Raw genomic sequence first — 26,014 nt, forward strand, 5'->3', positions numbered from 1 at the left:
TTGAATTTGAATTGGTTTTTGGAGCAGGCCAGGTGCTGGATTAGGGGTTCGCCCCTGACCACACTCTGAGCCCTGGGTAACTCAGAAAAAGTTTTTAAAAAACAGGAGTTAAAACAGGAGTTTACAGGCTCTCAGCTGAAGCTGGTTAATTAGACAACTTGTTTAATCCAGTTTCAGAAGCCCTGAATTAGGGGCCATAAAAGGCGGGCTTCTGCAGTGCTGCATGAGTGCTGTCTTGTTGCATCAGAGAGTAGGAGTAGGAGTAGGAGTAGGAGTAGGAGTAGGAGTAGGAGTAGGAGTAGGAGTAGGAGTAGGAGTAGGAGTAGGAGTAGGAGTAGGAGTAGGAGTAGGAGTAGGAGTAGGAGTAGGAGTAGGAGTAGGAGTAGGAGTAGGAGTAGGAGTAGGAGTAGGAGTAGGAGTAGGAGTAGGAGTAGGAGTAGGAGTAGGAGTAGGAGTAGGAGTAGGAGTAGGAGTAGGAGTAGGAGTAGGAGTAGGAGTAGGAGTAGGAGTAGGAGTAGGAGTAGGAGTAGGAGTAGGAGTAGGAGTAGGAGTAGGAGTAGGAGTAGGAGTAGGAGTAGGAGTAGGAGTAGGAGTAGGAGTAGGAGTAGGAGTAGGAGTAGGAGTAGGAGTAGGAGTAGGAGTAGGAGTAGGAGTAGGAGTAGGAGTAGGAGTAGGAGTAGGAGTAGGAGTAGGAGTAGGAGTAGGAGTAGGAGTAGGAGTAGGAGTAGGAGTAGGAGTAGGAGTAGGAGTAGGAGTAGGAGTAGGAGTAGGAGTAGGAGTAGGAGTAGGAGTAGGAGTAGGAGTAGGAGTAGGAGTAGGAGTAGGAGTAGGAGTAGGAGTAGGAGTAGGAGTAGGAGTAGGAGTAGGAGTAGGAGTAGGAGTAGGACTAACCTGTGAGGGACACCTGTACTCGGGCAGCAGGCTGAGCTTGAAAAACAATTCAGGAGCAATGTCAAAGGAAAACAGAAAATTCACTGGCTGGCAAGTAACTGCTAATTTGTATTACCTATGCTAAATTGCTTTCAGATTAAATGTGAAAATGAGAAATAATTATAAATAGTTGAAAATTTAAAAACAAATTCAATAAAATAGAGATGCAGGGCCAGACGATGTGTTGTACCTGCATGATGTGAAAACTGATGGATCCCATTGTCGTTCCTAGTGAACACGTATGAAGCAAGTGTTGGTTGCTTGAGGAACTTTGGCTCATAGTTAATGAGCTGGAGTCTTAGCTTTGAATGCTGCAACACATCAGGGAGGGGGAGAGTTACCTGGACACTGTTTCAGGAGGCAGTCAAACCCCTTAAATTAACTACCTTGAATTCTGCCAGTGGTCGGGGACAGGAGGATGTGACAATGTGTGAGACAGGTAGAGGGATTCAAGAGGTAGGGTTGTCAGAGCCTTGGGCCTTGTCCAACAGACTTGAGATTCTCCCTCCCTGTGTGGATGGAAACAGTGACTGTGGAGAGGATGAGCAAACCGACCACAGGGTACAGGAAGCCATTGAGGGGGGGGGGGGGGGGGGGTGGATACCATTGTTTGGCACATAGGCAATGTTCTCTGTGACCAGGATCGAGAGTCCCAAAGATAGTGTTGCCTATCTGGTGCCAGGGTTTGGCATACCTCATCTGGACTGCAGAGGAACTTGGAGTGGGAGGGAAAAGATCCAGTTGAGTGGTCTACAGATGTACCAATGACATAGGAAGAACAAGAATAGAGGCTCTGCTGAAGGAATACAAGCAGCTACGGGCTAAATTAAAAAGCAGAACCAAAAAGGTAATCATCTCCGGATTACTACCTGAGCCATGAGCTAACTGGCACAGGGTCAATAAGATTAAAGGGTTAAATGCATGGCTCAAAGGTTGGTGTGGCAGAACTGGGTTTGAATTCATGGGACATTAGCATCAGTACTGGGGAAAGAGGGAGCTGTTCCAATGAATCATGCTGGGACCAGAGACCTGATGAATCATAGACCTAGGACTGTGATAGGGCTTTAAACTAAATAGTGGGGGAGAGGGTTCAGTTGCATGGAACATTATAAAATCCCAAAGTTAAAGGAGAAGGTAGGAGTACAGGTTAGTGATGAGGTGGATCGTTACCAGAAAATGAAAGGAAGGGACAGAACGTGTGAAAATCAACATCCTGGGGGTTACCATTGATTAGAAACTGGACTAGCCACATTAATACTGCGGCTACCAAGGCAAGTCAAAGTCTAGGAATCCTACGGTGAGTAACCCGCCTCCTGACCCCCTCCCAAAGCCTGTTCACCATCTACAAGGCACAAGACAGGAATGTAATGGAATACTCTCCACTTGCCTGGATGAGTGTAGCTCCAACTACACTCGAAGCTTGACACCATCCTGGACAAAGCAGCCTGCTTGACTGCTCCCCCTTCCACCAACATTCAATCCTTCCACCACCACCAATGAACAATGGCAGTCGTGTGTACAATCTACAAGATGCACTGCAATAATTCACCAAGGTTCTTAAGACAACCTTCCAAACCTCTGACCACTATCACCTAGAAGGACAAGAGCAGCAGATACCTGGGACCCCACCACCTGGAGGTTCCCCTCCAAGTCACTCACCACCCTGACTTGGAAATATATCGCCGCTCCTTCACTGTCGCTGGGGCAACATCCTGGAACTCGTTCCTTAGCAGCAGTGGGTGTACCTACACCTAAGGACTGCAGCAGTTCAAGAAAGCAACACACCACCACCTTCTGAAGGGCAACTACGGATGGGCAATAAATGCTGGCCTAACCAGCGACGCCGACGCCCACATCCCGTGAATGAAAAATAAAATCGCATCAAGGAATCATACAAGAGTAGGGAAATTTGATAATAGAACAAAATTAAAGGCTTTGTTTTTGGACACTAAAAGCCTCTTTTTTGGACACTAAGGGCAATTTAACATGACCAATAAACCCAACCTGCACATCTTTGGAGTAAACCGGAGCACCCGGAGGAAACCCATGCAGACACTGGGGGAACATGCAGACTCCGCACATACAGGGACCCTCGCCGGGAATCGAACCTGGAACCCTGGAGCTGTGAAGCAACAGTGCTAACCACTGTGCTACGGTGTCTTAATGCACAAAGCATTTGGAACAAATGCATGAAGCATTTGGAACAAAATGAATGAGTTAACAGCGAAAATTTGGTGGCGATTACTGAGACATAGTTACAAGGAGACCAGGTCTGGGAGTTGAATATCCAAGGGGACTCAGTATTTTAGATGAATCGACAGAAAGGAAAAAGAGGTGGTATAGCTTTGCTAGTAAAGGAAGGGTTCAGTGCTGTAGTGAGAAATGATAGAGGCACTGGAGATCACAAGGTGGAATCAGTCTGGCTACAAATAAGAAATAACAAAGGAAGGAAGTCCCCGGTGGGAGTAATCTACAGGTCCCCAAACAGTAGTTGCACAGTGAGGCACATTATATACCAGGAAATATTGGAGGCTTATAAGAAAGGTGCAACAATAATCGTGGGTGATTTTAATATGCATATAGACTGGATTAATCAAATTGGCAAGGTAGCCTCGCGGGAGTGTTCATTGAATGTATTAGAGATTATTTCTTGGAACTTCCGGTGGCGGCCATGGAGTGAACAGTCACACATTTGGTGGCTCCCGTTCAAAGCAGTATTTTGTGGTCTTTTCTCTGCCTGAGGCCGAAGTATTTGATGGCAAGAGGTGCAGGAGTGCCTGTGGAAGGTCTTACTCCTCTAGTGTGGCTGGTGGATGAATCCACCGAACTTGGGAGTGGAGCAAGAAGAAAAGAGCTGCTGGAACAGGAGAGCCTTTGTGGTGCGTGACAGGATAAGGTGGCAGAGGGCAGGGGAGTTGCCCTGCCCGCCAGTCGTCAATGGAACATCTAATGGAGTTCCTAAATATAAAGGTTCTGTCAGCACAGGAAGGAGTCCCTGGAGGACCTGGCCAAGGTGGTGGAACCAATTTTAAGTCGGGGATCGAGAGAGTGGAGCAAAGGCTGGAGTCCCAGGGCCAGGCAAACCAGACAGTGGGGGAGCAGTTGGCCTCGTTGGTGGCCAAGGTGGGGTGATGCGGGAGACCCAAAAGAGGCTGAAAGAGAAGGTGGAGGATCTGGAGAATCGCTCCAGAAGACAAAACTTAATGATCGTGGGATGCTCGAAGGCATCAAAGATGCAGAGGACGGCACGTAAGAGGCCAAAATGCTGGAGACACTGATGGGGGAAGGGGCCTTTGACCGGCCCCTGGAGGTTGACTGATCGCACGGAGTGCTGATAAGTGGCCACAGATGGGCGAGCCGCCAAGGGCGATGGTGGTGCGATTGCACCGCTTTCTGGATAAGGAGAAGATCCTCCGATGGGCGAAGCAGTGCAGGAAATGTACCTGGGGAGGGAATGAGCTGCGAGTGTACCAGGACCTGGGAGCAGAACTGGCGAAGAGGAGGGCCGGGTTTAACCAGGTCAAGGCAGCCCTCTTTTAAACAGGGGTTGACGTTCAGCGTGCTGTACCTGGCCTGCCTCTGTGTGACTTTCCAGAAGCGTGAGTACTATCTCGGCATGCTAGAAGAAGGATGGAGTTCATGAGGAACAGTGGACTGAGAGGAGAGTGAGGACACTGAACTTTGGAGGGGTTTATGCGTGTGTTTGTCTTTGAAGAGTTTTTGATGGTGGGGTTTCTGGAGGGCAGGCTTTTCATGGTGGAATGTAGAGGGTGAGTGGCCAGGGTTCGATTCCCGCTTGGGTCACTGTCTGTGCGGAGTCTGCACGCTTTCCCCATGTCTGTGTGGGTTTTCTCCGAGTGTTCCGGTTTCCTCCCACAAGTTCTGACGTGTTGTTAGACGAATTGGACATTTTAAATTGTCCCTCCGTGTACCTGAACAGGCGGCAGACTGTGGCAACTGGGAGATTTTCACAGTAACTTCATTGCAGTGTCAATGTAAGCCTATTTATGACAATAATAAAAGATTATTATTATTATTTGTTGCTCTGAAGGGGAATATAGATATGGGAGGGGAATTAGGGGTGGCAGGGAAGTTGTAGGCCTTCGGCTGGGGTCACCATGCTAGCTGGGCGGGCTAGTTAACGGGAGGGAAGTGGGGGGTTGTCGGGAGGTAGGCACAGGGAGGATGATGGGTTGATGTTGAAGGGTGGGGGTGATGGCAGCACGGTGGCACAGTGGGTTAGAACTGTTGCCTCACGGCGCTGAGGTCCCAGGTTCGATCCCGGCAGTTTGCACATTCTCCCGTGTTTGCGTGGTTTCGCCCCCCACAACCCAAAAGATGTGCAGGGTAGGTGATTGGCCATTCTAAGTTGTCCCTTATTTGTTTGAAAAAATGAATTGGGTACTTACATTTTTTTTTAAAGGGTGGGGGTGAAGGGTTGATGTGGCACAATTGGAATATGATCGATGACGGTAGGTCTGAGGTTCGGGTGACACTGGCCATGGGCTGGCCAAAAAGGGATATGGCTGATCAGGAGGGCGGGGAGCCCCTGACCAGGTTGATCACGTGGAACATGAGGGGCTGAATAGCCGGTCAAAGGGTCATGTATGTTTGCGTACCTGAGGTGTCTGAAGTCGGACGTGGCCTTCCTCCAGGAGACACCCTTAAAGAGAGGGGAACAGACACTGTTGAGGAAAGGATGGGTGGGGCAGGTGTTCTACTCGGCACTGGATATGAAGACGGGGGGGGGGGGGGGGGGGGGGGGGGGCGACGGTGTTGATGATTAAGCAGGTGGCTTTCAAGGTGGGAAATATTGTGGCAGATTTGGGGGGAGGTTCGTGATGGTGAGTAGGAAGCTGGACGGGTTGTCGGTCCTGATGAATGTTTATGCCCCAAATTGGGATGATGTAGAATTCATGAGGCGGGTGTTGGGGAAGATTCCTGACTTGGACTCGCAGCGGTTGATCATGGGGGGGGGGGGGGGGGGGGTAGGGGGGGAGGAATCCTGGTGCTGCACCTGGACCGATCCTGCTACTGTTAAGGGGCTAGCACGGGCGCCACTGTGAGACACAATTGATTCCAATGAGAAATGGTGCCGGATTCCGCCGGTTCTGAAATTGACACTCAGGAAGCTGACAAGCTGCTAGGGTGATTAGGCAGGACTGCGCCCCTGGCAACAACCCCTGTCCCATACACTCATAACCTTACCACCCCCACTTTTAGAGGACAGACAGAACCCCATCCTGCACCACTTGTCAGCACCCATACTGGCGGCCATGGCTGGGTGCCGTGGCCACTGAGGCCACCATTTACCCCATCCCACGTCACCCCAGGGATTCGACGGGATTGTGTGATGGAATGGCCAACTCGCATACAGGGATCATCTAGGAAGATGGTGGAAGAAAGTGGTGCTGTGGACAGGAGTCAGATGTTGGCATACAATGCGGAGCACCAGAGCTCATCGCCGAGTGGGTTGTCATCATTCTCTATCCCATGGACTATAGCCGCTGATACTGCCAACCCAGGGCCCACACTCCATAGGGCAACAGGTATGTATCACGAAGGGAGTTGGGAGAGGGAGGGGTTGCACTGCCTGTGCCCCTGGCCAATTGCCCACCCCCCCCCCCCCCCCCCCCCCCCCCCCCCCCCATTTTGGTGTCATATTTCTGAAATCGGTGTCAGAGAATGGTGAATCCCGCCCAGGGTTTTTTATTTTCATAGAATCTACAATGCAGAAGGAGGCCATTCGGCCCATCGAGTCTGCACCGGCTCTTGGAAAGAGCACCCTACCCAAGGTCCACACCTCCACCCTATCCCCATAACCCAGTAACCCCACCCAACACTAAGGGCAATTTTGGACACTAGGGCAATTTATCATGGCCAATCCACCTAACCTGCACATCTTTGGACTGTGGGAGGAAACCGGAGCACCCGGAGGAAACCCACGCACACACTGGGAGGATGTGCAGACTCCGCACAGACAGTGACCCAAGCCGGGAATCAAACCTGGAACCCTGGAGCTGTGAAGCAATTGTGCTAACCACAATGTAACCGTGCTGCCCCACAATGTACACAATGGAACATTCGGAAGTTTCTTGTTTTCCAGTCACTTGGTAACACAACCCTAACTAGAAAGTTAGATAATTTGGGTCTGTTGAGTGTCATTGACTGATGAGGGGTGCGGTCTAACCAAATGGGAACTATATCCCATAGCGAGCATGATCAATTCGCGCACAAGCACCGACAAACCTTGAAATCGCGCACGTGCGCAATGATATCGGGAAGCATTCACAACGTCTTCTCGCGTGATTTAACGCACTTCTCAGCCAGGCACGCGTTAATCTCAACCACGCAAAGGTCTGGCCATTGATTTCAGAGGAGTAGTGAAGCAGAGGCTAGATTCAGAATTTTTTTGAAAGGTAAGGTGAAACGCTCTTATTCCCCCTCCCCGCCCCACACACACACGTGCACACAACCTGCCTTCTGTCACCTCCCCACTCCCCTCACAGACACTGAGAAAATAATAGGCCTCACTTACGTTCTGCTTGGAGTTGCACACGATACCCCAACTCCAAGGCCATGGTTTGCGAATCGACTGTATTCAGTATTTTGGCTGCAGTGGTGCCCAGCAAGGCCCCGCCATTCTCCAAGGCATAATACGTCAACTCAGCTGGATTCTTGAGGCCAGGAAGACGTTTAATGCTGACAGCTGCAGAAAAAATAAAGAGGAAGCCATCAATGACCAATCCAATCGCGAATTCAGGAGGAACTTTATCTAGAGAATGATTAGGGACTCAATGCTACATGAAGTAGTTGGGTCAAAAAGTACAGATGGATTCAATGAAAGTTTGGATAAACACAGGAAAAAATAAATAGAAGGATTTGTTAAGAGGGTGAGGTGCAGAAGGGCTAGAATGAATTTCATGTGGAGCAGGAACACCACCTGAGACCAGTTGGATCAAATGGCCGGTTTCAATGCCATAAATACTTTGTAATATTTTCTGAGCCATTTTGATCATATTGTGATGCATCAGCAAATGATGCTGTACATTGTGTGCAACTCCTTATTATCACAATTACTAATCTTTACATACACATTGGGGGGCATTTTCCTCCCAATTTTTTGGTGCCTGGGGATAGCGCGGGGGGGCAGTGGCAAAGAATCTCCCATAATTCCCATTACGCAATGATGGGGAACCCTGTTTGAATGTATTTTAATATGATTCACGGGCCTCCACTGTAACATCCCATCAGTTAAGAGGATCCACCCCCCCCGCCATCCCACTCCCACCTCACCCCCTGCGGTATCGCGGTTTGTAACAGTTTTTTAAAAACAGCGAACTGACAAACAGAACCCACCGGCGATGCACAGTTAAATACATCCCCCGGGGAGAAGGTCATGCCGGGAAGTGCCAGGGGCAGTGTCATGACAAGGGGGCTGTGAGGGAGGTGCCAGGGCTCCTTGGCTCCATGTCTGTGGGTCAGAGGGGGGATTCCCTGGGAGGAGGAGGATTTCAATGGATGGTTGGGTTGATGCTGTGGGAGGTGGTGGGGGATTCCAAGGGAGGTGGGGGTGGGGGGGATTCCAAGGGAGGCGGGAAGGATTCCGTGGTGCAGGAGGGTTCCTCTTTTTTTCTATTTTTATCATCATCGAATATTTCATATCACAGAATCCCTACAGTGCAGAAGGAGCCATTCGACCCATTGAGTCTGCACTGACGCTCTGAAAGAGCACTCTACTTAGGTCCATTCCCTCGTCCTATACCCATGCATTGCTCACAGCCAATCCACCGAACCTGCACATCTTTGGACTGTGGGACAAAACTGGAGCACCTGGAGGAAACCCACGCAAGCACTGGGAAAATGTACAAACTCCACAGTCACCCTATGCTGGTAATGAACCTTCCTTTCTTTACATCTTCTTTCCCGCTCTGTCAGGAGCCAGGTTTGTTGGCGAGGGGTGCTCATGAAGAGCTCGCCCCACCAACGTGACGTTGTAGGACCTTTCCCTTCACTTTCCATTTGTCTAGGTGTGCGATCCAACGGCCATGCTGTGCCCGAAAAGCAGCTTGCCGCAGCGCAGCGTGGCCGACAAAAGCCGTGAGACCCCGTTCCCGGGATCTACCCGGCTCGCAATGCCTCGCGAGATCTAACGAGACCTAGCGAGAAGTTGCGAAGTAAATATCACCCATTGTGGGCGGGAACACTTTTTAGCAACTCTTCATATTAAAGCAAGACAGCTAGTCTTACTTTAATATGCAGTTTCCCAAGGTAACCGAGGCATTGGTATCTATCCCCTTCACCACGGGTACCTCGGACGAGCGCTGTTCAGCATTGGTCCCCACAAACGGCGACCTGATGAAACGGCACCCATGGGGGTCTCCTACGGGATCAGAGGCTCCCAGGTGCATGCCCTTTGGGCAGGGTAGTCTCCTGGCACGGGTACCTTAGCACCCTGGCAGTACCAGCTTGGCATCCTGACAGTGCCACCTGGGTATCCGGTTGGCAGTACCAAGGTGCTCAGCAAGCATTATTTGCACATGCACGATCGGGCTCTGGGTGTCCTCCGTAGGTGCGGGTGGGGATTCTCCCATTGTGTGTTGAGGCTTGTGGGAGGGTGAGGGGGTCAGTGGTTGCGTCGGTGAGCAGAACTCCTCAGTGTAGAAAACGGGGCTATATGCGGCGTCGTGCGCACATTCAGCGCCGGGAAACACACAACTAAATGCGCTTGCTATGGGATTTTGTTCCCATTTGGTTTAATTGTGCCCCTTCTGTTTAAAAAATATGGTGGGAAAAGCTAGAAGTACCACTGGCAGGCTGTCCTCCACTTTTCCTACCTGAGTTCACACAAAAAAATTAGAAAATTCTGCCCATAGCTTTGAAGGTGGCAGAATAAATCAATAAGGCTGTTAAAAAGCTGCACAGAATCCTGGACTTATAGAGTTCAAAATCAAACAATTTATTCTAATTCCTTGAAAGTTACTGGTTTGGCTTCAGATGGTGTATTGTGTGCTGCTCTGGGCTCCACACTTTTAGGAAGGATGAGAAAGCCTTGGAGAGGGTGCAGAGGAGATTTCCTGGAATGGAAACGGGGATGAGGAAATGTGGAGATGGTTCTATTTTGGAACAGAGAAGATGAAGGGGAGATTTAATAGAGGTATTCAAAATCATGAATTATTTTGATGGAACACTTCAAGCGAAACGGTTTCCTCTGGCAAATAGGTTGCGCACCAGAGGAATTAAGAGTTAAAATAACTGGGAACAGAACTCAAGACAAAAATGAGGAGTGGTGTTGGTCCAATTCATCATATCTGTATCGTGGCGCTTGATAATTGTGTTGCAAGTAAGCTTACATTAACATTGTAATGCAGTTACTGTAAAAATCCCCTCGTCGCCACATTCCGACACCTGTTCGGGTACACTAAGGGAGAATTCAGAATGTCCAATTCACCTAATAAGCACGTCTTTCAGGACCTTGTGCGAGGAAACCGGAGCACCTGGAGGAAACCCACGCAGACACTGGGAGAACATGCAGACTCCGCACACAGTGACCTAATCTGGGAATCGACACCGGGTCTCTGGTACTCTGAAGCACTGTGCTACTGTGCCACCCATCGGTGGAGGAAGATGATTCCACTGGAAGTTTCAAAAGGCAACTGGACATGTACTTCAAAGCCACAGAAACCCCGCAGTGCCGAAGGAGGCTACTTGGTACACCGTGTCTGCACATACCCTCCGAAAGAGCAGTCTACCCAGGTCCACTCCTACATGCATCCCGCCCTATCCCCATAACCTAACTTGTACATCCCTGGACACCCAGGGGCGACTGAGCATGGCCGTTTCGTCTAACCTGCACATCTTTGGACTGTGGGAGGAAACCAGAGCACTCGGAGGAATCCCACGCAGACACGGGAGAGTGCAAACTGCACACAGTCACCCAAGGCCAGAATCGAACCCAGGTCCCTGGCGCTGTGAGGCAGCAATGTTAATCATTGTACCTCCGTGCCGCCCAAGATCCTCTTGAAGAGAATTAAACTTGGAAAACAGATACAAAAGAAAAGCACAAATAAGCCTTGGCATTTATAAAGAAAAAGTGGCCAAGTTACCCTCAGCAGGATGGTGGGTTGACAAGAATGAACTTGTTTATTGGCGGTAAAAGCTCTCAAATGTTGGTAATTAGCGATTTATGTAAGGTCTCTAATCAGATGAAGTGAAGTACATTCCCAGTAATAAAATAAACCATAAATTTGATTGTCTTTTCACAATAGTACACCGAGATAGCAACAGAAGTTTCCCCCAATAAAAATAAATCATTAAGACATGGTAGCAGGGGGCGGGCGGGGTGGTGCTTAAATAAATACCCTCAGACTTGTTCCTGAACAAGGCCAGATCTACTGCATGGTTTCAGAAGGTGTAATTGGCATTTGAGCAAGCCTGGCACCCACCAGATCAAACACCTTGGCAGTCAGTTAAGTGCTGAGAGGCGGGCATGGGTTTGCTCGATAATGCCACATTCCCTCAGTATTATCACAAGAGTGTCAGCCTCGGCTATGTGTTCAAGTCCTGTACTAGGGCTTGAGCCTTTGACCTTCTGATTCAGGGGTGAGAATGTTACCTCATACGCTTTACTGGAGCCCTGCCCCATATTTAAACAAAGACATGCCATCCTGTGTGTGTCCTTCCGCCTGCTCAACTGAGCCGGTCAATAATGGTACCAGTGAGAAAGAAGTGGGATCGCAGTGGAGCAAGTTGCTGCCCTCATATTACAGTGCCCAAACCCAGTGTTTTTCATGCTGGGGTAGCAGGGGAGTTAAATGGACCAGAGGTTGCATCTCTCAGGCTCTTGTTTCTTGTTCCAACTGTGTCCACACTACTATCTCTGGCACTCTCTCCTCTGGGTCACAAGGTCATGGGTTTACATCCAGTGCAGGACTTGAGTCCATACATTTAACCAACACTCAGCTATAACACTGAAGGAATGCCACATTGTTTAATGCACTACGAAAACAAAGCCCTGCCGTTTGTTCCGGTGGGTGCAAAAGATCCCATGGTATTATTCAAAATCATTCTCTCTGTGTCCCAGCACACATTCCTTGGCCACCACCACATTGATTAAGAAATCATTTTATCTCATCGATCTTAATGTGTGCTTAAGTCGGTGCTAGGCATGGCTCAGTTGGCAGAACACTAAGCCTCTGAGTCTGTGAGCTGTGGATTCAAGTTCCATGTCACAGATTTGCACACAAATTCCAGGAGGACACTCCAGTGCAGTACTGAGCAAGTGCTGTCTTTCAGATGAGAAACTGACCCAATCCTTGTCTGCCCTCTTGAGGTGGATGTAGAAGATCCCACTTCGCTATTTCAAAGTTCAGGGTAGTGTCTCAAGCAATATTAATCTCTCACTCAACATCACTGAAATAGATTATTGCGATATCACATTGCTGGGAGTTTTTGGCATACAAAATTGCTGCTGTGTTCCCTACATTCAAATAGCGATGACCCTTCAAACGCTCTTCATTTACTGTACAGCACTGGGATGCCCTGAGGTTGTGAATGGTGCTACATAAATGCAAGTCTTCCTTTCTCTGTGACCTTGTGTGAAACCTGGCCACTGCATCTATCCACAAAACAATGGTTCTTTAAAAGCAATTCATTGGCTCTAAAAGATGATTGGGCCAACAACGGTCCTTTTGGCCAATCAATCAATTCTTGAGAGTCAATCTTAGGCAGTCACCAATAAATATCATTAGAAGGAATTGGTTTTGCCTGACCTGTACAGTGTAGGTGCCAAACGTAGAAGCACGTTTAAATCTTCGCCCTTGTTGCTGAGCTGCCACAAACAGGTTCGCTAACCGTTGTTCCATCAGGCTCGCAAAACGTTGATACTGCTCACCCAGTGAGGTGTTGTCAACGCCCAGGAGAACTGTTCGAAACAGGAGGCAGAGCATATTACCAAGCAGTAATGATGGGTCAGCCACTAAGTTATTATCCAATTGTCATCATTTTCTTCCTCCCCTAAGCACACGTAAGACTAAAGAGATTCTCAATCCAGGGACTGCACAGTCGGTGCGAGTGAGTTTCCCCATTTGCTGGGCCACAATTCTCCACCGCGTTTTGAGTTTATTAATCACTGCACGGTTGTAATATGGGCGAGGGAATACTTTCCAATCGTGCACTAGGCAAGCTGGCGCCATAAGTATTACAGAACAGGAGGAGGCCCATTGTGTCTGTGCTGGATCTCTGAAAGAGCAATCCTCTGTGTCCCATTTCCACACGCTTTCCATATGGACATTTATGAATTTATCCATTTCCCTTTTAAAACCATTATGGATTCTGCTTCTTGTTTCTGGATGGACATTCCCATACTCTGTGTAAAAGAACTGACCTTGTCCTGACTTTTGCCTCGAATTATCAATTCTCTGGAATGAGTTTTTTTACTTTATTTATACCTTTCCTACATTTGAAGCCCTTGAACAGATTTCTTAATCTTCTTTGTTCTCAAGGAGATTTCTGATTTCTCTAATCCCTTTTCATAGGTAAAAGAATCGCATCCTGCTGCCAATTTAATGAACCTCATCATAATCTTTGCATAGAGTCACAGAGTGGAATTTAATGCCTTCCTTTGTGGTGGGTTTGGTGGTGGTGGGGAGACATTTAATCAGACACAAAGGTCCCAGGTGGGGACTCTGCCGCCTTCCTATCTCCACCTCAGTTAGGTCCATGGTGGGAATTAAGGCCAGTAAATGGCCTTATCATAGATCATCATAGAATTTACAGTGCAGAAGGAGGCCATTCGGCCTGTCGAGTCTGCACCGGCTCTTGGAAAGAGCACCCTACCCAAGGTCAACACCTCCACCCTATCCCCATAGCCCAGGAACCCCACCCAACACGAAGGGCAATTTTGGCCACTAAGGTCAATTTATCATGGCTAATACACCTAACCTGCACATCTTTGGACTGTGGGAGGAAACCGGAGCACCCGGAGGAAACCCACGCACACACGGGGAGGATGTGCAGACTCTGCACAGACAGTGACCCAGGCTGGAATCGAACCTGGGACCCTGGAGCTGTGAAGCAATTGTGCTCTCCACAATGCTACCGTGCTGCCTTCCTGTCCTACCCCAAATTAATGTCCACTTAAAGGCCTCACCCCCTCCTCCACAACTACCGTCATTCATCTGTGGTCTTTTGGGGATTTAGTAACAATCCTAGACCTTGGGTGGGTGATATATCGGTAGCAGCCCCTGCCTCCTGCATGGCGTTGCTGTTTAATGGAGCTGCCAGCCTGTGCTTGGCTGGAGGCTCTCGGTGAGCAGCACTTCCACATGCAGGGCCCAATTGTAGCTAGGGAAGACTTTCCACCGCCCAGTTAAGTGCCCGAGTGGCATTTAACTTTGTGGGCTTTCACCGAAAGCAGTGATGCGGGGCTCCCACGGATTCTATAGTTTGTGGCAAGTAATCTCTCACCTCCATTAAATCCAGCCAATGGAGTCCTATTGGCACAGAAGGAAGCCATTTGGACCATTGAGTCCATGCTAGAATCTCTACCTGAGCATTATTATTATTATTCATCAAAAACGGAGCACAAAACTCTAACTTTCGCTGCATAGATTCTTTGGGTAAAATTCTCCTACACTATTTTCACTTGCAAACTCAGGAATTTGGTCCCAGGGCTGCAGGGTGATGGGGGAACTTCAGTTTTGTGGATATGCTGAAGAAGGTGGGACTGCTTCCTCCTGGCAGAGAAGATTAAGGGGATGTTGTGTAATGTTACCTCGAGTAACGTGAGCTGCTACTTGATGTAGGCTCTGCTGAAAGATGCTCCAAACTCGGAGATAGGTTTTGATGTATTTATTGAACGATTAACAATGCTCTTAAATGAGTTCGACACTCTACTAATCTGCCTCTAGTAACTCTGTCTACTCTGCTCACTATACAAGCTTGCTCTCGACCATGGCTAGGGTGTGATGTTGCTGATAATCAACCCTGTCCTGCTCTCTTGGTCTCTGCCGGTGGAAGAGGCAGAGCCTGTGTGCCTTGTCCTTTTTATATGGGTCATGTAGTGTCCCATTGTGGTAATGCCACCTCTGGGTGTCCTGATTACCCATTGGTTGTGTCCTGTTCTAATGACCCATTGGTTGCGTGTCTGCATATCATGACATCTCTGGTGCTCCCTCTAGTGGTTACGTAGTTGTAATATATTTACATTAACCCCTTGTGTATATTCAGTGATGCAAATCACTACAGGGGAGAGCTAAGTAAGGTGTTTAAAATTACCAGGGGCTTTGACACTAAAGCAAGTAGAGAGAAATTGTCTTCAAATAAGGAGCAACGTGAATAGATCAATAACCAGAGATCATGGTCAGAATTCTCCAGCCCTTCGCTGGTGGCGGGATACTCTGGTCTCACCCGCAGGTTTCTGTGGAGAATCCAGTCGCATAGATTTAAAAATAACTCGAAGAAGGAACTAGATGAGAAATTACGGGAAATGTTTCCGCACCGAGGATTGTTGTGTTCTAGAACACACTGCCTGAAAAGGTGTTGGAATCTGATTCTCTGGGTCATTTCAAAAGGCAACTGGGCATTTTGAGGGCTAATTTCTTTGTTTAAGTTGATCAGCCCCTCCAACAACTCAGTATGAGGGGGACAAATGGCCTCCTTACTAGCTGCAAGGATTTATGGGTAGTATTTTATGGGGCCTGTAAGTGCAGGAAGCATGGTGGATAGGATGACTTAATTAGATAGGAACCAAAATTATAATTTCCCGACAGCAGGTTGAATTGCAGAGATGAACTCATGCCGCCCTGTGCCAGGTTCCTAATTTTAATATATTTGCACACAATTAATACTCCGAACCTTCTGTAATTGCCTTTAAAATAAGTCATAGGCACATCTGAATGGCATGGTGCCCAGTTCACATTTGCGCCCTGCGACGGTTAGCTTTACACAGTTGTGTCTGATATGAGCTGTTTTCTTTTTTGAACTCTGCGCCACAAGGGAGGTGAGCAGGAGAATGGCCGCTTGCATGGAGGCTCAGGACCATCGGGGTGTGTTAGGGGAGAGCGGCGGATTGGGCTGGTGTGGAGTGGAGTCAGGGACATGGAAGATCTGAAGGGGGAATTCATGGGAAGGCAGAGGATGGGGCCGGCCTTGCTGGGGGGTGGTGAATAACAGCGAATAAGTTAAGAGCAATGAGATGGGGAGATTTGAGGAGGGCTGAGTGTCATGATCTTCTGAATTGAAAGAATTCACAGGATTTCTGAAGCAATGGAGTTTGGCAGCTGTAATGCAGACCCCCCCCCTATTTGTCCAAGAAGCTCTCTAATAGCCCGCCAATGCCTGCTGCAGTGTCAGCTAACCGCAGGATTCGCCCGCTGCATGATTGCATATGTCTCCCATACATACTGTGACCACTTTAAACTTTGATTAGAATTAGAATTACATCAAGCTGGGCAACATGGTGGTGCAGTGGTTAGCACTGCTGCCTCACAGCGCCGTGATCCCAGGTTTGATCCCGGCCCTGGGCCACTCTCCATGTGGAGTTTGCACATTCTCCCCATGGTTGCGTGAGTTTCGTCTCCACAACCCAAAGATGTGCAAGGTAGGTGGATTGGCCATGCTTAATTGGAAAAAATGAATTCCATCGAGTGCAGAAGTACCACCCACTTCCGGTTCCACGATCAAGAATGGGGTGACACAGGTCCAATACTGCCCTAATGAGTCTATGAAAGGCACAAAGCACCATAACCGAACAATACTGGCTGGTAAATATCCCCAGCTAAATGTGTGGCCGTTAAGGTGCTGGAGATGCTGCCCAAAAGGTTGCAAGTTTTTTTAAAATAAAAATTTAGAGTACCCAATTATTTTTTTTTCAATTAAGTGGCAATTTAGCATAGCCAGTGTAGGAGTGACCCATGCAGACACGGGTTGAATGTGCAAACTCCACATGGACAGTGACCTGGGCCTAGGATCGAACCCAGGTCCTCAGCGCCGTGAGGCAGCAGTGCTAACCACTGAGGTTGCAAATTCAAATGGAAAAATATGAAATTAAATTCAATAAATCTGGTACTTTGAGGTTGGCCCCAGGAAAGCTCTTGGATTATTGAGAACTCCTGATCAGTTCACTGAGGAAGGTTGCTAACCCGATCTGGACTGGCAGATACTTTACTTCAGCTCTATCCAATGGACTCAACTTTGAAGCAACCCTAGCACATCATTTCTGAAAACAATTGCTGTGTTGAAGATGCTGCATCTGCTCAGGGCAACGAAGGGAAGGATAATAAAAGTTGGGCTTGCCAACTTCTCTTCCATTTTAAGAATAACGTATTGTAGCGTAACGGTTTTATTAATGGATAGTCTACAGACATATGCTCAAATCTCACAACGGCAGCTGCAGCATTTAATTAAATAAATCTGTAACTAAAAATCTGGTAGTAATGGTATTTATTTATGGAATGGCTGGATTGTCGTAAAAATCCATCTGGTTCATAATGTCCTTCAGGGAAGGAAAATTGCCATCCTTGCCTGGGTTGGGCCTTTACGTGACTCCAGACCAGAGTTCTGTGGTTGACTCTCAATCAGCCTATCAAACCCCTCAGCTACATTGAAGAAGGCACCTCACCACCAGGGGTGGGCAGTAGCTGGCCTTACCACCAATGCCCACACCCCAGAAATAAATAAACAATAATTTAGATCTTTTTCACCATTCTTTATGAACCTTCAGCAGTTCTTAAAAAAAAAAAATCCTAAATTCATCAAAAGATTCTACAATACAGGCTGTTCCTGAGGAAAACTGGCCTAAATATTCCTTCATATTTCTTATGAAAAACAGACAAACCTTTTCTTCATAAGAAAAAATGATCCCCTTTGACACTAAGCTGTTGAGAATTCTAAATTTAGGTTCTGGGTTACTTGTAACTGACTAGAAATCACTGAGCAGTTTTCAGGACAACAAAAACCCCTCCAGTATGTTTTTAAGAAGATAGGAAACAGCATTAGTGGAAGAACAGAGTCATTGGAAGTACAGTTATCTCCTTGTCATGATTCAGGCATCAATAATGGAGTAACAACAATAATTTAGACAATCCCAATGGATGTTTATCCAGCAGTAATTCATGTGATGTGATTAACAAACCTGTAACAACCCAGGATTTCTCAGTCGCTAGTGAAGTATCAAGATTTTCATATTCCAAAGCTAGAAAAGGAAGGAATCCAAAATGAAATTTGTTTTAAGAGTGAAAACTATGTACTTGAAGTCGTTGTCAAAGAACTACCTTTTTTAAAAAAGGGCTCCGATTAAGATGTAAGCATATCCATTTGAATACGAAAGGCAGAGTGAACAGAGCTGGGTCAGATGCTTTTTTGATAAGGAGATTAAGGATGAAATCGGGCTTCGCTTGTAGACACTGACTGCCAGGTCTCCAGAAACTCATTCTCTAGATTTACTGTTCCAATCTTTTCCTGGCTGGCCTCCCACTTAGCACCCTCTGTAAACCTGAGATAGTCCATATCCAAAAATACTCTAATTACCATTCAGCCATCACCTCTCCACTTGCTGACTCACAATGGTTCCTATTCCAGCTAAGCGTCTCTTTTAAAATTCACCTTCTTCTTTTCAAATTTCTCCATGGCCTTGTCCTCTCCATCTCTGTAACCTCCTTCACATTATAAGCCTTTGAGATCTCTGCGTGTTTCTAAACTTGTCCTCTCACGCAACCCATGATCCCCTTCACTCCACCGTTGGCCTTCAGCAACTGGGCCCAAAGCTAAAGAATTCCCTTCAATTATCTCGCTCTTTCACCTGCTTTAAGACAATCTTCAAAACCCACTGCTTTGACCTAAGCTCTGTTCCTTTGTCTCAATATCTCCTTATGTGACTTGATATCAAATTTTATTTGTTAACTCTCCTGTAAAGCGCTTGGGATGTATTACTTCATTAAAGGTACCATAACTGCAGGTTGTTGCTGTTTCTACTATTTGTGTTTCGCGCAGATTCATCTGCTGAAGAGATGGTGTGAGGGGGAGACCTGAATGGGTTACACCTGGGCAGAACTGGGATTAATGTCCAAGGGCGAGACTTTGCTCCAGTGTTTGGGGAGGGTTTAAACTAAAATAGCAGGGGTATAGGAGCCTGTGCAAAGGAGTCAGAGGAGAGGAAATCAAGGACAAGAACAAAATACAGTAAGAGGAATAAGAAAAGTGATAGGCAGAGAATCCAATGTTCAGAATCAAATGCCCGTGAAAAATAGTGGGAACGGGACAAGTTAAAAAGACATGCCCTACGGTTGTGTGTCTTAATGCACAGAGTATTAGCAATAAAGTAGATTAATTAAGCGTGCAAATTGATATAAACGGGTATGATACACTCGGAATTATGGAGACATGATTGCAAGGTGACCAGAGATGGGAACTGAACATCCAAGGGTATTCAGTCTCGGGAAGGTCAGACAAAAATGAAAAGGCACTGGTTAAAGAGGAAATTAATGCAATAGTGTGGAAAGATATTAGCTGCAATGATGTGGAATCTGTATAGGTAGAGCTGAGAAACACAATGAGGCAAAAAGCGTCAGTGGGAGTTGTATATAGTCCCCCAAACTGTAGTGGTGGTGTTGGGAATGGCATTAAAAAGGTAGTTAGAGGGCAGCACGGGGGCACAGTGGATTAGCCCTGCTGCCTCATGGCGCCGAGGTCCCAGGTTCAATCCCGGCTCTGGGTCACTGTCCGTGTGGAGTTTGCACATTCTCCCCCATGTCTGTGTGGGTTTCACCCCCACAACCCAATGATGTGCAGGCTAGGTGGATTGGCCACGCTAAATTGCCCCTTAAATTGGAAAAAATGAATTCGGTACTCTAAATTTATTGGGAAAAAAAGGTAGTTAGAAACGCATGCAATAAAGGAGCATTTATAATTATGGAAGACTTTAATCTGCATATAGATTGGGCAAATCAAATTAGTGGCAATACCGTAGAAGAGGAATTCCTGGAGTGGATAGTTTTCTGGACCAATACATTGAGGAACCAATTAGAGAACAGGCCATCCTAGGCTTGGTATTGTGTAATGCGAAAGGAATATGGCAATCTATATGTGTGAGGCCCCTTGGGAATGAGCAACCATAATATGATAGAATTCTTCATCAAGATGGAAAGTGACGTAGTTGATTCTGAGACTAGATTCCTTGAATTTTAATAAAGAAAACTACTATGGTATGAGTTGGCTATGATGGATTAGAAAACGATACTTAAAGGGATGACCGTGGAGCGGAAATGGCAAATATTCAATGAGTGCATGGATGAACTGAAACAATTGTTTATTCCAGTCTGGTGTAAAATTAAAACGGGAAAGGTGACCAAACCATGGCTTACAAGATAAATTAGAGATTGTATTGGATCTAAGGAAGAGGCATACACATTGACCGGAAAGCGCAACAAGCCTGAGGATTGGGAGAATTAGAATTCTGCAAAGGAGGACCCAAGGGATTGATTAAGGGCAAAATAGAGTACGAGAATAAGCTTGCAGGGAACATAAAAACTGACTGTAAAAGTTTGTATAGGCATGTGAAGGGAAAAAGATTGGTGAAGACAAACGTAGGTTCTTTATAGTCAGAAACAGGAGAATTTATAATAGGGAACAAAGAAATGGCTGACCAACGAAACACATACTTTGGTTCTGTCTTCAAAAAGGAGGACACAAATAACATACCAGTTATGTCAGGGACCAGAAGGTTTAGCGAGAGGGAGGAACTGAATAAAATCAGTATTAGCAGAGAAATGGTGTTGGGAAAATTGATGAGATTGAAGACCGATAAATCCCCAGGGCCTGATAATCTCCATCCCAAAGTACTTGAGGAAGTAGCCCGAGATATAGTGGATGCATTGGTGGACATCTTCCAAGAGTCTGTGGGCTGTGGAACAGTTCCTGCAGACTGGAGGTTAGCTATTGTAACCCCATTATTTAAAAAAGGAGGTAGAGAGAACACAGGGAATTATAGACCAGTAAGCCTGACATTGGTAGTGAGAACATTTCTAGAGTCCATTATAAGAGATTTAAAAGCAGAGCATGGATTTACGAAAGGGAAATAATGCTTGGCAAATCTATGGAATCAGTAGAGTTGACGAGGGGATGCCAGTGGATGTGGTATATTTTGACAAAGTCCCACATAAGAGTTTAGCTGGTAATTAAAGCACGTGGGATTGGGGGTAGTGTATTCAGCTGGATAGAAAATTGATTGGCAGACAGGAAACAAAGAGTAGGAATAAAAGGGTATTTTTTTCCAAATAGGGAGTGACTAGTGGGGTACCACAGAGATTGGTTCTGGGATCCCAGCTAGTCACCATATTAATGATTGAGATGATTGAACTTGTGGTGGCTCGAGACATATACTGGAGGCTTCCAGTAGTTAACAAAGGGGTTTACTGATGAAAGGCAAATGCATTTGAGTAACAGACACAGAGCAGTATACAACAGGTCTTAATACTTCGGCTCCCTGATCTACATTGCCGGGTCCTGCTCCAAGGGCCCACGCAATCTTGCCATTGGTTGAGGTTCATGTGCTCCCGTGTAATTGGCCCTGAGCTGGTCACATGGCCCATGGAGCTCACCTCCTTAAAAGGGTTCATGTTACCACAGAATTAAATGTAATATCTCCAAATGTGCATATCACACAAAGCTGGGTGGGAGCTGTGAGGAGAATGCAAAGATGCTTCCGTGTAATTTGGACAAGTTGAGTGAGTGGGCAAATGCATGGCATATGCAGCATAATAGGGATAAATGTGAGGTTATCCACTTTGGTGACAAAATAGGAAGGCAGAGTATCTGAATTTCTATAAATTGAGAGAGGGGAATACACACCAAGACCTGGGTATCCTCGTACACCAGTCGCTGAATGTAAGCATGCAGGTGCAGCAGGCTACAAAGAAGGCAAATGTTATATTTGCCTCCATAACCAGAGAATTCGAGTACAGGAGCAGTGATGTCTTGCTGCAATTGTAAAGGGTCTTGGTGATCCACATCTGGAATATTGTGGCCGTTTTGGTCTCCTTATCTGAGGAAGGATGTTCTTGCTACGGAGGGAGTGCAGTAAAGGTTTACCAGACTGATTCCTGGGATGGCGGGACTGACATATGAGAAGAGATTAAGTTGGTTAGGATTATATTCGCTGGAGTTCAGAAGAATGAGGGGTTTCTCATAGAAACCTTTAAAATTCTAACAGGACTGGACAGGGTAGATGCAGGAAAGATGTTCCTGATGGTGGAGGTGTCTGTAGATCATTTACGACTGAGATGAGAAGAAATCTCTTTGCCCAGAAACTAGTGAGCCTGTGGGAATTCACTGCCACAGAAAGCAGTTGAGGCCAAAAGATTTGTTTTCAAGATGTGGAGATGCCGGCGTTGGACTGGGATGAGCACAGTAAGAAACCTTACAACACCAGGTAAAGCCCAACAGGTTTGTTTCAAATCACTAGCTTACGGAGCACAGCTCCTCCATCAGGTCGAGCTGATGATGGAGCAGCGCTCCGAAAGCTAGTCATTCAAAACAAACCTGTTGGACTTTAAACCTGGCGTTGTAAGACTTCTTATTTGTTTTCAAGAGGAAGTTAGATAAAGCACTTGGGGCTCAAGGGATCAAAGGATATGGGGGGGGGGGGGGGGGGGGGGGGGGGGGAGAGACGGGAACAGGCTACTTTAGGTAGATGATCAGCCATGCTTATAATGAATGGCGGAGCAGGTTCAAAGGGTCGAATGGACTATTCTTGCTTCCATTTTCTGTGTTTCTTTTTTCTAGAGTAAATAGCTCGAGCTTGGTCAATCTTTCCTGATTGGTATAACCTCCTAGTCCTGGTATCATCCTTGTAAGGACTTCATTCCTAATCTGAGCATTTTTACCTTGCCTTTATGGGAATTATCTCCCACTTTCACATAGTACAATGGCTTCACAACCACTGCCGCCCCCCCCCCCCCCCCCCCCCCCCCCCCCCCCCCCCCCCCCCCCCCCCCCCCCCCCCCCCACCCGCCCAATACACACTACGCACACAAGCTTGTGAGATTTCAATCTATTGCTTAACAAACTGGTTGTGATTTACAATCCATGGGGAGACCATTTTAACGACTAGCTACTTACCATGTCACCTGCCCCTCTGTCGCAGAGCCTCATTTGCATGCACACACTATACTTTAACACATACTCAGCACAATTGTTTTTGATTGTAAATGGTCAAAAGGCTCTGAAATATGACAACACTGGAACTTTAGCTCCTTGAAGCATCAGATAATTCTTTCACAGAACATTAATGTCATGTCACCAGCAGATTTAAATGACCATAATAATCTCATTACGATGCCTGTTTTTAGTCTGTTCGAAGTAGCAGAAAGGAGTTATACTTCTGACGGCAGATTGATGCTGAATAAGGGAAAACTAGAATCCTTTACACAGAATTCAACAAGAGCTCTGTTCATCAGCATCATTGCTTGTGAAATGCAAAAGGTGAGCAGGCTGGTCACGTCACTCTTTACCAACAATATGATTACAAGTCTGGACAAACATAGGCCAGTTGGGCAGAATGGTCTGTTTCTGCAGTGCATATTTGACAGTCAAACATCATTTAGCCATAGAGCTAGAAACTAACACATCCAAAAAGAGAATCTTTATTGAAATAATATGTAATATTATCTTCCAGGTGTAATAAGTGCTATCAGGGTAGGAAGTAGGGTGCTTGAGAGTTGACAAATGGAGAAACAACCTGGTATTTGTGGACTATAGCTAGCCTAGGCTTAGGCTATTGTAGTCTAAGTTGGCCTAGTGCTACCATATAATATGGTAGCTATATCAAATTCAGAAACCGAAAATATCTGGAAACAGAAACACAATCAATTCCAAGGGTTTTGGATAAAGGGTAATAATAGTAATCTTTATTATTGTCACAAGTAGGCTTACATTAACACCGCAATGAAGTTACTGTAAAAATCCCACATTCCGGCGCCTGTTCGGGTTCAACGGAGGGAGAATTCAGAATGTTCAATTCACCTAACAAGCACGTATTTCGGGACCTGTGGAGGAAGCCGGAGCACCCAGAGGAAACCCATGCAGACACGAGGAGAACATGCAGACTCCCGCACAAATAATGACCCAAGCGGGAATCAAACCTGGGACCCTGGCGCTGTGAAGCAACAGTGCTAACCACTGTGCTACCTCAAACTGCATTTATATTTGGGGATGGGTTGAGGGAAGACCAGGGAAATTGATGTGGGGTGCATCTGGAAATCAAAAGGGAAGCAAGGTCTTACCATTATTATTGGGATGATTTTAGTGGGAATGACACCAGACTTGGTGACATGGAGAAGGAACTAGGACAGCAGAAGAATGCCTCCAGTAACCAGTTCTGATGAAAGATCATCAGCCCGAAACATTAATTCTGTTTTTCTCTCTGCAGGATGCTGCCTGACCTGTTGAGTATCTCCAGCACTGTCCGTTTTTATTTCAGATTTCCAGCCTCCGCAGTATCTTGCTTTGCCTATATAAATAAAAGTTCCCTATTTAACTTCTTCTGCTGGATTATTTGTGTGGGCAAAGGTGTTTCCTGCTCTCACAGCAAGTTTAATGAATGGTTGAACCAAAAGAAAAGACATGAAGTAATATTCCTTAAAAACAAAGTGTTGTGTTAGGAAAACAAAGGTCTAAGGGTTTTATATTTGTATTGGTAAACATGAGTAATAATGGGTGGGATTTAACGAAGTCCCAAAGCAAGCGTGTTTAACCGTGCATTTCCCGGCGCTCACAGCACGCTATAAAACGGCACTCGCGTTAGATAGGGGGGCTCAGCGGGGTACGTGTGGCCGAGGCCAAACGTAGCCCCGTTTTGTGCACATTTTATGTGCAATTCCTAATGGCGTCCCAATCTCTGGAGCCCCCAAAGCGATTGCGTACCCCCTCCCCAAGACCCAACACACTATGGGAGGGTTCCCCAACCCCCACACCAACTACCGTGTCAGATCACCACTGTGCAGAAAATGCCAGGTTGGCTCCTTGGCATTGCCCGTCAACTGGCAGTCTCTCCTGGGCACCTGGGCATTGCTAGGCTTACACCCAGATGGCACTGGTGGCCAGGTGGCACCAGCAGTGCCAGGATACCACCTGCCCAAAGGGCATGGACCTGGGGCCCTCTGATCCCCTGGGAGACTTCCATAAGTGTTGTTCTGCCTGGTCTCCATTTGTGGAGATCAGTACTGAATAGCGCTCGCCCGAGGTCTCCAAGGTGAAGTAGATAGATTCCATGCCTTGGGTACCTCAGGAATCTGCACATTAATTTGAGACGAGCTGTCTCGCTTTAATATGCAGATTTGCTAAAACGTGATCCAGGCCACAATGGTGGGGATTTACAGTGCAACACCATGTGAGATCGCGTTAGATATTCCGAGGCGTTGCGAGCCAAATAGATCCCGGGGGTGGGGTCTCCCGGCTTCTATCGGCGACGCTGCACCGCAGCAAGCTGCTTTTCAGGCGCAGCGTGACCGTAAAATCGCGCCCAATATGTAGTGGGATAAATTTCATGTTCTTATGTCTGTAAGGGTAAAACCAATTGTTAGATTCATGCTGGACAAAGGTGTTTGCATGTGTGGTGGTTAGTTAAATCCCAACTGTGTATCTGCCATGCTTAGAAAGGGCTATGGCATGGAGAATAAATAAACCAGCAGTGGTTGCTTAGCAAGTTGGGCATTGTAAAGTGGAGAAGCTTTTAGGTTTTAGTATAGTTAATTTGATTGCATCTGGAGAAAGATAGTGAGAGAGAAGACAGTTCTCACAGCTCTGCTAGAAGCAATTGATTTTAGAAGGCTGGAGAGGGAACATCTCTCTGTTTTGCTACAAAAAAAAACATACCATGGAAAATGAGATCTGAAGAGCAGCTAGTTATGGAAACTAGAGAAATTAAGAAAAGTTTCCAAGAAGTCTTAAGGTTAAAGGTACTAGAACAGAGAACAGTTTACTAAGTCACAGAGAATGGAAAAGGCATTGGATCGTGGGAGGCCAGAAAGATATCTGAAGTAATTTGCAGGTTTGCGTGATTTTATTACAGCCTGTGGAAGGTGAGTTG

At 46.7% G+C, this 26,014-nt stretch overlaps 1 protein-coding gene across 1 annotated transcript in view; it reads right to left on the minus strand.

The window, feature by feature from the left end:
- Nucleotides 1-26,014, minus strand: part of kiaa1549la (KIAA1549-like a) — a 431,663-nt gene that overhangs the window by 204,641 nt on the left and 201,008 nt on the right. Inside the window, exons 8-11 of the mRNA XM_072466225.1 lie at nt 18,065-18,124; nt 12,702-12,853; nt 10,781-10,788; nt 7,469-7,632 (exon numbers count right to left, since the gene is read on the minus strand). Coding sequence (XP_072322326.1) covers nt 7,469-7,632; nt 10,781-10,788; nt 12,702-12,853; nt 18,065-18,124 — 384 coding nt within the window. The remainder of the gene's footprint in view (nt 1-7,468; nt 7,633-10,780; nt 10,789-12,701; nt 12,854-18,064; nt 18,125-26,014) is intronic.

This window comes from Scyliorhinus torazame, chromosome 10, assembly GCF_047496885.1.
Source record: "Scyliorhinus torazame isolate Kashiwa2021f chromosome 10, sScyTor2.1, whole genome shotgun sequence".
In the NCBI taxonomy this organism is placed as follows: Eukaryota; Metazoa; Chordata; class Chondrichthyes; order Carcharhiniformes; family Scyliorhinidae; genus Scyliorhinus; species Scyliorhinus torazame.